Source organism: Perca flavescens, chromosome 9 (genome assembly GCF_004354835.1).
Source record: "Perca flavescens isolate YP-PL-M2 chromosome 9, PFLA_1.0, whole genome shotgun sequence".
NCBI lineage: Eukaryota > Metazoa > Chordata > Actinopteri > Perciformes > Percidae > Perca > Perca flavescens.
Window position 1 is genome coordinate 31,139,355 of NC_041339.1, and position 14,396 is coordinate 31,153,750.

A 14,396-nucleotide genomic window follows, 5' to 3' on the forward strand; every position below is an offset into this window, starting at 1 on the left:
AACACAGCACACAAAAAAGTAAAACACAGGGTAAATAGAGCAAAGCAAGTGTTGTCAGATTGCACTGTTAGAAACATCTGACTGTTGGGTCATTGATCATCTTTTCCATCATTTTCCTAGATAAGGAGCAAGGGGAAAAGAAAAGAATTGATTTACCTCCACATGTTGGGAAGGGATCACTCCACCGTCCGCCTGCTAAACATTCAACCTCAGCTTTCCCTCTTATATAGTCTCCACGCCGGGGGCAAGTAAACGTCAACTTTTCTCTTTTTCTGAGTTGATCGCCTGGTTCATGTGTGGTGAGTTGTAAGCCGTCTGATGGACCTGGGACTTTGCATTTTTCTGTTTTTAAGAAGAGAATCTTATTAATCAAGAGGTTTAAACAGTATAAACAGCAGCATATTACACTTACAGTTTTTTTTCGATTGCTTAAGCAACCGTTTTTTCCAAAACACTACACACCCAATTAATACAACCACACACCCAATCAGCAGAACACCTCAGACCCTTTGCTTAATGAAACACTCTTGCAAAAACTATACACTAATTTATAAAAAACATATTTTGTTACCATATGAAACACACATGTTTCATTTGACTTAATTCAGTTTGAACCAGTTACACACTGCTGTTGCTAACCTAAAACACTTTTAGCAATTCTACTTCTCAGTGATTAGAGTACTGTAAATGAAGTACACAGAGAAAATATACAATAAGTTCACTACACAAGACCAATGCAAATATATAATTTATTTCTCTCCATATACATCAATCAATCATCATGTCAACATTGAGAATCACAACAAAACATGTAGACACTGTTAGCTCAGCAAACAACAGAGACATATAAAATACTGAATCCAGTACATGTTACAATTACAGTTAAAAAAACTGAAAATACTGAACAGAAAATACTAGACTTACCTGCTGCATTTTTATAGTGCTTAATCCTGATTGGTGTGTCTACAATTACGTAATCACTGATGCGTGTGTTTACAGATTGGCTCACAGGTGTGGTCATTTGACAGTGCTTTGGAATTGCAAGGAAGTGACATCATGCTATACTGTACTTCTGTGTCTAATGTATACACATGTGTTTAGTGTTTTGCAAATCACTGTGTGTAATGTTTTGGAAGAAGTGTGACGCTGACATTGTGCTTATAGTGGTGCACATCTGGGAGCCAATGTTTTGCTCCTTGAGTGTAAGGTAGTGATAGTTGGGTACACTTTTGATTTCAGTGTGTAATTGGCTACTGTGCTAACTGTAAGATCTGACTGAGTGTCCAAATCTTTGAAACATTACCTGCAAATGTATGTAAATGTACTATTTATTGGAATTATACAAAGATACAACAACAAGACAAGATACAAGAGACAGCTGTTTTCAGTGAACATACCCTAAAAACAGACACTTAGAGACTAGATGGTGAACATAGAGGAGCATTTAGCCGCTAAAGGTAAATATTTTTATGAAATAGTGGAGACCAAAAATGGAGCTAAAGGGAGAGTGAATGGTTGACTTTCATTAGATAGGTAGCCAAAGTTGACTTCAAATGAATGATAATGTATGTATGTATTTCTGTGTTTCTGTATTTCTGTAGGTATGTAGGTATGTATGTATGTATGACATAAATAATGTGTACAGAATTATTAGTTTTTAAAGGAACACGCCGTCTCATGTTACGTTGTTCTATTTCGTATAGGCTTCGCCCTCTAAGGCTACGCTATTGGGTTTATTCCTTCGCGCATGCGCAGTCGTGAAGATTTTCTTTCCCGCCCTTGCGTACAGTACGGGCTTCAACTAAATCCGCAGATACTGTATATGTACAGAGCGGACCCGTTGTTCATCTCCCACTTTTTCTTCAAGCTAGCAGTATGAAGACAAACTCGACTTCCAGCGGTGTTCGCCTCTGCCCCACAGTCTGCCGGACCGGCTACATCCCGCCGCCGGACCTCCATCCCCGCTGCGAGACCTGCCCTGCCGCTCATGCGCCGCCCACGCTGGCCCTGACACCTCCTGGAGCCAGACAGACATTACAGCACGCACGGAGATGAGAAGGGTATGTATGGACTTGTCTAACTCTGGGGGTTACGGTGAATAAGCTAAATTCCCAATAAGTCAGCGTGTTCCTTTAAGGGTTTACCTTCACAAGTGGGGAATGGATGATCCCACTGTCCATCTTGACCACATCTCAGCACTGAACTGCCATTCAGATATTTTCAGCTTGTTCAGCAAGTTCAGCTTGCCTTGTTCAATACACCCACATTTTATCAGCACAAAATAGAGTTGCAACACAGAAAAGAGCTAAAGGCCACTGAAATCCTTCAGACTTACCACATTTAGGTTTGTTTTGCTTTGAACAAACAGATTGATGTTTATTTGCTCAGAACTGAAGTCAGTGAAATAGATTAATGCAGTTTTTTTTCCATAAACCTCTCAGCACCATCATCTGTGTTTTAATTCCTCTAAAAGTTATTCACAAATTTCCAAATGTTTGCATACATATTGTTATCATCATCTTGAACAATTAATTGTTTACAAATAGGCGTACAATTGAATCAAAACTGCCATACATATGTGCCACATACTTTACAAAATGAAGCCCGTGTCTGAGAGGGACTTTAAAAAGTATAATTAAACACATCTTCCAACAGTGTAAGCAGAGTACTGCAGTGAGCGTAGAACAGACAGCCAATTCACTTACGACATGACAAAGACATTTAAAATTAGTCCACTAAAACATGGTTGTAGTTTTGGTTAAATGTTGAAAAATTCAAGGCATGTTGGGTCAAATCACTGTTTTTCAATATTTAAAAGATGAGACTGGCAATTTTCTGTATTAACTTTTTTATTTTTTTTTAAACAAGGGAAAAAATGTGATAATAAATCCCACGAAAAGACCAAATCAACAATAATAATAAAAGTGACTCAAATGTGTTTGGCTGATACAGAATTTGAACTATTATACTCACCTGATGGTATACTTTTTAGGTTCCAGATCTTCTCTTTTCTTTTTAATTATGGTGTGTATACTGTATGATGTAAGCAACACACTAACGTCTATAATACAGAAATGTTGACAGAATGACATTCACAATAGATGACGTGCATATTGAAGAAACTTCTCCAGTTTGGGTTTCATATGACCTTAGAATTAACATCTGCCTTCAGCAGCAGGTCAAGTTTATTTTCTGAAACTGACATTTACCCAGGAACATGAATTACGGTATTAAAGGCTGAATGCTGCAGATTGTTTACTGAAAATTAAGCTTTATTTTCATAATGAACAATTCCAACCATCCGCAGGTCTGCATCATACTGCCAGGGGGTCCATGAAACACTTTGTGATTTATTCATTCAAATTATCATGATTGATCATGTTGATCATATTATCATTTCTTTTTACAAAAAGCTTCATAGTTCAACAAATATTTAAATTTTTAAGTTTAACATACCAAAGATTATATTCTAATCTAACAAATCTATTAACTCTTAGAATCTGAAAATATGTTTAATACATGTGTCATACAGTATCTTTCTAATACATTTCTCTTGCGTTGTTTTTTTGACATACGGGACATACATCAGGGGTTTTTTATTAATTGAAAAAATGTAACCCCTTTCATAACTTTAAACTGAATAGAATCTTCAGCACCAGGAGACAACAGATGAAAACTGCTTCAACTTATTCTTCTTATCGGCATCGGCAAGCTTAGAGATGTGAAACCTGTTAGGAAAAAGTTTAAACCTGTTAGAAAAAATTAAGAAGTTTATAGAAACTGGGCGTTTGTCATGAAAATGCTCTCAACTTCTAAGACCAAAAATCAAAATTATCTAAAACAGGAAACTGGGCCCATCTTCAAAATTTCATTATCAGGAAACTGGGCCCAGTTTCGTCATGTATTGTGCTGCATTATTATTTTGGATATTATGTGTTTTTCTCTTCCAGGAGAGAAGAAAAGCTTTCTCCAGTAAAGCTGACTTGATGTTCTCTGAGCACGTAAAAATAAAGTCAAGATGGGACACATACTTTACTCCGATCATACATTTAGAGCCAGAAAACAGACTGATTGAAAATATAGGTTTTATTAAAATGATGACACAAAGATCTGAAGTATAAGACACTGGATCATAATTGGTCTTACTTTTTACTTTGGTTAATTGTTTACATGTTTGTCCAGCCAGATCATGTTTATCACATCCAGTTAACTAAAAACTTTTACTGGCAAGTGGGCAGGTTCATCACACCATCAATACACTGCTGACGCATGGACACTGTGCCGGTATGAACTCCTTTAGTACAAGTGAACGTGATATTATCACTATGGATTGAATACAGCTTATCGGCATGACCATATCTGAAGGCAATATTATATCTGTTCATGAGCTCTCTATCCACAGTACAGGGTTCTGCAAGAGATAACAGATAAACAGCATTTTATCAATGGGAAATTACTTCACATCAAACTCCATGTATAATAAATGCTATTCTTAGATACAAAATATATTTAGAGCTTAAAAACTGAATAGGTTGTCTAAAATATAATCAGTTACATGCTCTGTGACAATTAGGGTCAGTTCTGCTTTTTTTTTTTTTACACCATTGAATCTTTACACCATCGAGCACTTTTTTAACTCTCTGTTCATGTATATTGCATATCCTAAACGGTGCCTGAACCGGTATTTTTCAATAAAGTAAAAAAAAAAAAAAAGAAAAAAAAATAAGGGTAGTAAACAGTCAGTGACTTGTTTATTGCTAAGGCCATGGTCAAAATTAAAGATTTAATAATAACGTTAAATAACTATAAAATAACTTAAAATAAGTAAATTGCTGTTGAACTCCAGATGGGAAAATACTTATTTTACAATTACTGTGAATGCAAACCAAGAGGCTACCTGTTTTAAGTGAATCTGTATTATTTAATTCCGACAATGGCAGCTGCAAGTGAACAGTTCCGTCTGTGTTGTTTAATTCCGACAACACAGGGGCTGCAGGTGAACGCACCGTCTGTGTTGTTTAATTCCGACCATATAAACATACTGTCTATGAATTGCATACATATGGAAGCTGCTGCGGCTGCAGAGCAGACTGTTACATCCCGCTGTAGAAGTCCTCCACAGTGAAATACAGTCACACTTTACACTGTTTAACGTTAGCTGTCAGCATTTCAACCGTGATTAATCCAGCTGCTAGCTAAAGGTAGGCTAACGTTATAATGCTGTCATTGGGTGTAGTGTAAAGTCAGGCAATGAAATGAGGCAACAAAACTTACGTTCTTATTCGGTCTCGTTACTGAAATTCTCCTCGGCACAGGTTCCCTATTGGCACCGAGTTTTGGTACCCAACCCTAGTGACAATACTTAGCATATAGCGCATTACTGGCCAGCAAACTGTGAAATGCTCGGTTACGTTGTAACCTTGGTTCTCTGAGTGAAGAGACTATCTCTCCAGCTGTGGGCCGCTCGGAGACGGTACCAATCAAACTATCAGTGATTCCACGCCAGCACAGGGGCTTTATAGGAAATAGCATAGGGCGTGGCCGGGCAAGCTGGTGTGTTTAAAGAAGTATCCATGTACCTGACATCAGGGGGATCATCCCCGTACATATGGAATATGTAACGGTGGAGAGATAGTCTCGATATGATAGCGAGCAGAAGGTTAATTATACCTTTTAGAGAGAATGAACATTATTTTGATCATTTACATACTGTAGTTATAGGTATTAGATATATCTGTGTTTTTATTTAAAGTATGTTGAAATCAATAAAAAGGGTGTTTAGTCAAATTGAATCACATGAATTTCACTAGAGTCAGAAGCTGAGATGTTAGCCTACTACTCCTGCTACTTTGCTGAGATTATTGAGTTTACCTGTTTTTGGTCTGCATCATGATTACCTCCATGTGCTGCCTTATTTATTTATTTACATGAGAAACCAAACAGAATTATTAAAATGTTGGTGCATCTTATTGGCTATTTTTCAGTTAGGCCTAGGCAAGATAACATCTTAGGAAAACTCAGTGAGTAAATTAAGCTCCATAGCTTAGGATAGCCATGGATATCTCCCCAACTATAGCTTTGACTCGATATATCTATAGCTGACTAGATTTCATTTGTTTACGTAAAACAGATGCCAAAAACTCAAATTCCTGTCAACTGTCACCAAATACTATGTTATTGCGCTGGCTTTGCTGGGCTGAATTGTGGTTAGTTCCAAAATTAACTTGTTTGGTCTATCTGCCATTGGCTGTTCAAGTGAAAACATTAACTGGCAAAAATAATGTTTAACCGGCCATAAACTGCATTGGATGGTATTAAACGCTGTGGCTCAATGTATTGATGTCACAAAACATACTCTTGGCGGTTAGTGTGAAATTCTTCTCTGTGATACCCGACCAGTACCACGGCTAACTGAATTTTTATATAAGATCAAGCCAACAGTGGACATTGAATCAGTTTAATTGAATTTCATTAAATTATTGATGGTCATTTTTTTTGCATGCCATGTATTTTTTTTCAACAAATGATCAGATGGCCAAAATCAATACTACCATTGTATGTAATTTTAAAATCAGTAAGCAAAGGTAAATATAATGCTACAGTAATTGTTCTGTGAATACATAAAGAAATGATTCAAAATAACTATATCATACTTTATCACATTTGATTATTATCTTCTTTATTTTCTCTACAGACAAAAACAATTGCCTCACATGAGACAACACTTAAAGAAGGTTAAAGGTAAACAGGTTACCGAAAAATTTAAAAAACACAGAAATGATAAATAATTTGAGACTTTTCCTGAAGGATTTGCTCATATTTTATAAAAAACAACTGATGAAACAATGTAAAAAAAAAAAGTGTGCTACATTGTGCAAATATCTGGTAATCAACTCTAGCTTGTATAATTTTTTATACAAGTTATTTTAAAAGGTTGGGATGCCTCCTCCTGCTCTGTATTTACATGCCCAAATCATGTTACCTTGCAAGTAGCCAGATTTGTGAGATTGTAAGAATCACAAGATCCCGTGACAATGGCTCCTGAGGTCGAAACATGGATATTTGGTGGAAACGGTGTGCCAAATTTGTTTTCCTAGGATAGAAAAGGCATGGGGATGGCATGACCCGCCCTACTTTCCCTCTAATTGGCCAGTAATTATCGCCTGCTGTAGTTGGGTTGGTTTAGTTTAAGCAAGAGGAGTGGGATTGGTTAGGGTAAGAATGTCAGGATAAGCCAATCAGTGGCAGGACATGCCTTCGCCATCATGGGAAAAAAATACTCATAAACGGTGGGGCGCCTGGATAGCCATGTACAAAGGCTCAGTCCTTGTCGAAGCGGCTGCAAGTTCGAATCTGACCCGCGGCCCTTTGATGCATGTCATTCCCCCTTTCTCTCCCCTTTCATATCTTCACTTGTCCTATATAATAAAAGCCTAAAATGCCCTAAGGTTGCACGGTATACCGCCATAATCACCCAACCCCAATGCCGTTGCAAAGTTGATGCAAAACAAAATGTGGTCAATCAACTCGTGTTTTACAGTGATGAAAGTTTGTAGTGAAGTAGCTTCATTTAGCAACCCGTCAATGGTGAGGGACCTCTTTTAATTTTATTCGCCAACATAGATTTTCAATCGCATTTGGTGAGTGGCGGGTGCTAATTTTGTACACTGGTTCTACTGTCAGCATAATTTAAGACACAGTGTTGCGTGTTAATTATTCTGTAGTTCTTGTCTATCTTCATTATGTTATGTTTAAATCAAGCGGCTACATGCAAACATTGGAAACAATATCAGCTTTAACATACTGTATGCAAAATCCTCAAAGGGTGCAACATGAAAACTGTGAAAGGAGTTGTAACTTACTGAGGCATCTCATCTGTCCAGTCCATTCACCATTGTGGCAGGTTTTGTAAGCCTCACCCTCCATGGTGTAGTAATTCTGACAGCTGTATTCAACCTTTTCTCCATTGCTGTACTGAGATTTAAGAGTTCCCTTGGTGTCTGCATCTGCAATGTGTGGTGGTGTCCCACAAACTGAAGGATCTAAAATAACTTAAAACACACACACACACAAGCACACGCACACACACACACAAATAAGTAATTTCCTGGAAAAGTCTTTTTGTTATTTAAGTCTGTATGTGTCCACACTGCCAGTTAATTAGGTACACCTAGATAAAATTAATACAACAGCTCTGCAATACATCCTATACCCATCATTTTTACAGATAAGGAGCAGGGGAAAAGAAAAGAATTGATTTAACTCTACATGTTGGGAAGGGATCACTCCACTGTCCGCCTGCTAAACATTCAACCTCAGCTTTCCCTCTTAGATAGTCTCCACGCCGGCGGCAATTAAAACATCGACTTTTCTCCTGTTCTTAGTTCCTGTACATGTGTGGTGAGTGGTAAGCCGTCTGATAGACCTGGGACTTTGCAGTTTTCTGTTTTTAAGAATAGAATCTGTTTAATCAAGAGGTTTAAACAATATAAAGAGCAGCATATTATACCTGAGATTCTGACTTTTTGGATTTAATGAATACAAATTTGATGTAAATTTGTGTTGAAATATTTGTACCTTTACCTGCAAATGTATGTGATATACTACTTTTTGGTTACTTAAGTTTCAATCTTTTCCTCCAATCCGTTTCCTTTTACTAAAGAGCCTTTACCTTTTACAATTTCTTCATACATAACCACTGTATATGGATTGTCGCAGTGAAACTGTAATTTATGTCCAACCTTCATTGTTCCATGTGCTGGTGGTAGTCCAGCTACACTGATATAAGGAGCCATCTCGTCAAGTTCACAAGTGATATCTGTGTAACCGGCAGGTTAGTCTCGCATTGCCAGACCTTCCTCCACAGTGCTGCACAGGAGGGTCTGGGTAGTCCACACAGCATGGGAGAAAAACGTGCTCTGGTTTATTGGCATTTCTTTAAACCAATCACAATCATCTTGGGCGGCGCTAAGAGCCGGGCGAAGACACGCTGTCACTGCAAAATAGCCTCGGGAAGGAACTTGTTTTGGTGGAATGTGTGTACGTTCAAAAGTTGTTTTAGTCGTGTAAGAGAAAACTCAGATTGGACAGATAGTCTAGCTAGCTGTCTGGATTTACCCTGCAGAGATTTGAGGAGCAGTTAACCGTAGTCCTCAGAAATCCACTGGAGTTTAAAGTGCCCATATTATGAAAAAAATTCATGGGATTTGGTGTGTTATTTTGTGTCTCTTGTGCTTCCACCCGCATACAAACTTGTAAAAAAGCAAACATCCATGCTGTTTTGAGTGAGATACGGGTTTCTGAATTTATCCTGCCTTCAGTCTCCGGGTGAGCTGTTCAGAATCTGCACGGCTTTCTACCTCACTTGCCGAAACGCCGGGCTAGCGCTAGCATGCTAGAGGTTAGCCCCCTCGTTCTCAATGGCAAAACACTGCTATAACACACACAAGTTCACCATAATCTACAAAAGAACTACTTCCATGTCCCTGTTCTGCAGGTATTCAAAAGTGGAAGTGGAAGTGGAAGTGTGCCCTCATTTAGAAGAAGTCTCCCTGCTACTCCTGCCTTTTACTGACTGCAGTTGTTTAAACAGATAGCTAGCTGATATGATCCTTACCTAACTACTGCGCATGTGCAACTCCCAACAAAGATGGAACAGAAGTGAGATGCCTCACTCTGTAGCTAAAACAGAGAGCTCAACACACAGGGTGAAAAGAGGAGCTGCAGCAATGTGCAGTACGACAAAACTATGGTATTTTCTGAAAATTAAACTATGTAAACCTATTCTTGAACAACCTCAAAATACAATTATGAACCTGAAAATTAGCATAATATGGGCTCATCCCGGAAGTGAAACGTCATGGATATAGACTGCACAAGCTTTCTCTTTTTATTATTTTAGTTCTTTGTTTTATTGACTTTTGCCTGGTTTTTATTAGATGGCCTTTTGATTGTTTTAGTGGACAGTTACTGTAATTTTGACTTCATTGTTTGTTTTTAGTTTTTAACATTGTGTTTGTGGAGGAAAATACTAAATTGAAATAACCTGTTAATGTTTCTGTAAGAGAGCTACACGAGTAGAGTGGATTGTGGGAAGCAAGAGGCTAATTCTTGTCCTATGTGCATGTTTTAACGAGTGCCTTTGCCGTGTTTTATTTATTGTTTTCTTTCCGTTTGCTGTGTTTTATGAAGTTGTATGCCACTCGTTTTCCCTCCAACTGAGTGTGGCTGTAGTTACTCTCTATGTCACTTTTAGTATTTCCTCCATTTCCCTTTAGTTTAAAGGTTGTTTTATACTTTCTTGTGTCTGACTATTTTAAATTCAGGCATTAGTGTTTTACAACTTTTTATTTTCCTTCTTATCTTTCTTGTTGTATATATTTTGTTCTGATTGTTTTTTAATACGTTATATCTATATTTTTTAGAATCTACGTCTCTGAGTTTTTAATTGTGAACCCCTGGTATAAACACAATTGAGTAGTTAAAAGTAAGGAATTGGGTTTGAATCCCAAGTTTTGGTTATTCTTTGGGTGTAAGTCCCAAGGTGGCGTTGTCGCCATTTTTACCTGCACAATTTTGTCGACATTCCTCCTCGTGTCTGGTTATGTCTGGAAAGAAAAAAACAGAAGTTATCAAATGAAAACTGTCAGTGGACAGGGGTTTATGTCCCACATTGTTATGGTTATGTGTGTATGCAGAGATTTAACTGCATTGTAACATGCTCTACAAAATAAAAAAAAAGTATCACATAAATATTGTCTACATAATTCTTCCTTTCATCTTAAAAGGCTTACTTTTACAAGTGGGGAATGGATGATCCCACTGTCCATCTTGACCACATCTCAGCACTGAACTGCCATTCAGTTCTTTCCCAGGTCCTTCACAGCTGAATTTGAGGAGGTGGTCAGGGAGAATGGGATTGTCATTATCTGGTAAACCTATTACTGTAACCCCTTCATCTGCAGGCGGGGGGTCGCAGCTCAAACCTGAGTAAACACAATAAAAAAAAAAAAGAAGTGGAACGGGGCAAGAATTTCATGTATGAATAAACAGCCAAAGTCCCACAGAGAGCAGAGCTTCTCCGTAGAGTTACTAAGTGGGAGGAGGGTGTGTTCTTCCACATTCATTTTTAATGATATCCTCAATGTTACAGGATGCATGGATAGAGAAGCAACCTTAGAGATTTATGTTATTGAATTATTTTAGCTTTGTTTCTGAGAAATCATGTTTTGTCTGTCATTTTGGTACGGTCGCCGACACGTTCAAATGCTACAGTTCCTATGAGCCTCGGCCGTAGTTGCCGTGGAGAAAAAGCCAGTGAGAGGTGCGATCCACATTCAAAAAGCTTTTGCCGTTGCAAATGTGAACAAAACACAGCACCATAGTTTGTTTCCCAGAAGTACAGGTGCCTGTAATAGTTCCTCCGACTTTGTAACCCTTGCTAACTGAAACGCTGAAGAGCAATAACAAAAAAATGTTCCAGTGCAGCTTTAAAGTTGATAGTAATCAACAGAACCTTGAACAAAATTTCTGCTGCTGTTTTTTTTGAAGACTTACGATCACATATTGGCACATGATTGGTCCATTTGTCCAGCCCGCAAGTCCTGGTGTCAACCTTACTTACCATTTGATACCTGCAATCAACAGTACGGAAAAACGTTCCATTATGACATGAAAACTCCATCAGAGAAATCACCAAGGGGAGAAAAATAATGTGCAAAGTTAATATCTTTTCATGATCTCACTCATATAACATTCAAAAATACTTGCGCCTGTGTCGGCAGCACTTTATTTTGACCTTCCCTACTTAGCATTTATAAGCAGTATATACACCAGAATAAACAATACTAATAATACACACACTATAATGTAGTTGTGAGCACATATTGGTACATTTAAGTTGTGTTACAGAAAACATATAACACATAATTTAACATATTTAAAGTTAGTTGTGATCATATAAAGTGTTCATAAATAAAATGTCTTGTATTGTAGTCATACAACTGTACTTTATACAATTGTGCATTGTGAATAATATATTAAGTGTCTAAATACTGGCTATAAAGGCTTTGTTAGCATCATGTCTAGTTTTATTGAATAATTTCAGATGCACCTACCCTTCATTACAAAAGTATTTGATTGTTGTTCCAAAAACAAACTCTTCCCCGTGGATTATTTGATAATAGCCATTGGGCGTGTCATCGGGAAGTACACATGGCTTTACTGAAAAAAAAAGAAAATAAGAGATTATTCATCAATGTAACAGTTTCTAAAAAGTTAAATTATAGTTTGAACTTTATTCTTTAAGGCTTCATTGTTAGATTTGAGTTGAAAGCACTAACAAAATGGCAATGACCTAATTTAGTTCTTTTGATAAGAATAACTTTGTGCAGCAACCATAGTATTAATTTGTTGCTTTGAAGAAGCAGATTGATTTCTAGTTACTAGAAAGTGCATAATGCATTTTTTTCCCCAACTCTCTCAGTACCATCTGATTAATTACAGTTACTCTCGGAAACTACAATGAAAAGTTTTAAAGATATTTCCAAATGTTAGAAAGCACACATGTAGTTATCATCTCTTAGTATGGACAATTCATTTTATGCAATTAGATTCGTGTCAATAAGCCATCAAACTACTCTCGACCTTTGAAAAGTTGTAATAGCTCGTCTGAAAAGATAGTGACTTCCAGCGTTAAAAGGATTCACGTTTCTTGTAACTGGGTTACCTCAGGGAGTCACCCAAGTTGCAACAAAATAAAGAGACGAGCAGAAAGCTGTTTAACTCACAGTTGCATCTTCCCCGACTGGTTAATAACCAGCCATTCTCTGTACATGCATATCTGATGGGTGGGAATGATGTATAACCAGTTTCACAAATGAAATGGATCACGTTTCCTTGTTGGTACACAGCTTTTTTGGTCACTTCTGACACACTGGCGTGAGGAACCACTGGGGTTTTTGGACATGCTAACAAACAGCAACAGGGAAAAGAAAAGAGAAAAAGGAAATTGGCTAAGTTGTCTTCTCAACATTTGTGTGCTACAAATGCCAGTCAGAGTCATATCACAAACTGTACATCAGAAGATCTTTAGGCACTGGGTAATGTAACTTTGAGAATATACTGTACACTGTCCTGTAAGTGAGCCACCCATCACAACACACAGACCCCTCTTCCTTTAACCTAACAAACGTAAGCACTTTTGGAAAGCACATTTAAAAAAAAAAAACTGCTACCTTACCATTCTGTGATAAAGAAACCTCCACGTTTCCCCACAGCTGGAGAAACAAAAGGATTAAAGGCAATTGCATTTGGACGAGCAGCTGGGCAGTGACCGAGTCTAACTGAGGCTTACTTCTTTGACGACTGCTGTTCTGTGTGTTCGTGTGTTTGTCCCAAGCCTCAGTCCTTGGGGAGCACCAAGGGTCAACACATGGCCTGCACAGTGGGATTGCACAACACGACGCAGACAAACACACTGCTGTACGCACTGCTCAATCTCTGGAAAAGTTCACATACAGTATATTTGTTTGCGATGATATTCACAATGACTTTCTTTGGTATTCTATCAAATTCATTCCTAAAATGTTTGCAAGGGAGTCTGCTTTTCAACCAGAAAAAATACTGATAACATAACTGAACTGAACTTTTGGGACGGATGTCAGAAAAGGTGATTATGACAAATCACATCAATAACAACGACAAATAATAAATCTAATAAACAACAGCATTAAGGCAAACATGCATTGTTTAGCTTGAACAAGGCATATGACATGGTTTATGACTTTCTTCAGCTGACTTTGCATAGACATGAAGAATATAAAGCTTAATGTTTGATGTTTTAAAGTATCCAGTGATGATGAAACAGTTTGGGTCCAGTTTGCTTACCACGATCAATGTGTCATCAGTAGTGTTGATACTAGATTACAAAGTCCAACATAAAAATCATTAAGTGGAGCAATCAGTCAATAAGAGAATATTTATGTTTTGTTTATGCTTTTCTTTCTTCTGTTAAAGCACTTTGTAAGCTGTTGTTTTTAAAAGGTGCTATACACATAAAGTTATTATTATTATTATAATTATATTAAGGGGAGACTCTACAGGTAAAACCATAATTTTTCAATTTTGAGCTTATTTATTTATTTATTTCAGGTTTATTTATCAGGGACAATGTGTCAATATAAATTGCATAACCTTTTAGAAAACTTGAAATACAAAAGATATTTGTCTTAATGTAAGTAATCAATTCTATTCACCTGCAGGTGTCTCCCCTTAAATGGTACTACGTAAGAGAGCAATACTGTTCATATTACATGATTTATACTTAAAATAAGATCAAATGAGCAATGCTGCTGAGGAAATTTGAGAACTGAATTCTTTCCAAACTGTGTCACTGT

The 14,396-nt window shown here is 37.4% G+C and overlaps 2 protein-coding genes across 6 annotated transcripts in view; both read right to left on the bottom strand.

Moving 5' to 3' along the window:
* The window catches only part of LOC114561038 (complement factor H), a 173,613-nt gene extending 160,113 nt beyond the window's left edge, over window positions 1-13,500 (bottom strand). Inside the window, exons 1-8 of one of the 3 annotated variants that reach the window (XM_028586694.1) lie at window positions 13,241-13,496; window positions 12,789-12,968; window positions 12,117-12,222; window positions 11,557-11,633; window positions 10,794-10,985; window positions 10,566-10,607; window positions 7,863-8,051; window positions 4,076-4,411 (exon numbers count right to left, since the gene is read on the bottom strand). In XM_028586694.1, the coding sequence (XP_028442495.1) occupies window positions 4,221-4,411; window positions 7,863-8,051; window positions 10,566-10,607; window positions 10,794-10,985; window positions 11,557-11,633; window positions 12,117-12,222; window positions 12,789-12,968; window positions 13,241-13,310 (1,047 nt within the window). In that variant the 5' untranslated portion in view covers window positions 13,311-13,496 and the 3' untranslated portion in view covers window positions 4,076-4,220. Of the gene's footprint in view, window positions 1-4,075; window positions 4,412-7,862; window positions 8,052-10,565; window positions 10,608-10,793; window positions 10,986-11,556; window positions 11,634-12,116; window positions 12,223-12,788; window positions 12,969-13,240 lie in introns of those variants that run through there. The other 2 variants (XM_028586695.1, XM_028586693.1) reach the window with 2 other exon arrangements.
* The window catches only part of LOC114561036 (complement factor H), a 232,826-nt gene that overhangs the window by 199,867 nt on the left and 18,563 nt on the right, over window positions 1-14,396 (bottom strand). The gene's annotated exons all lie outside the window — the stretch shown is intronic.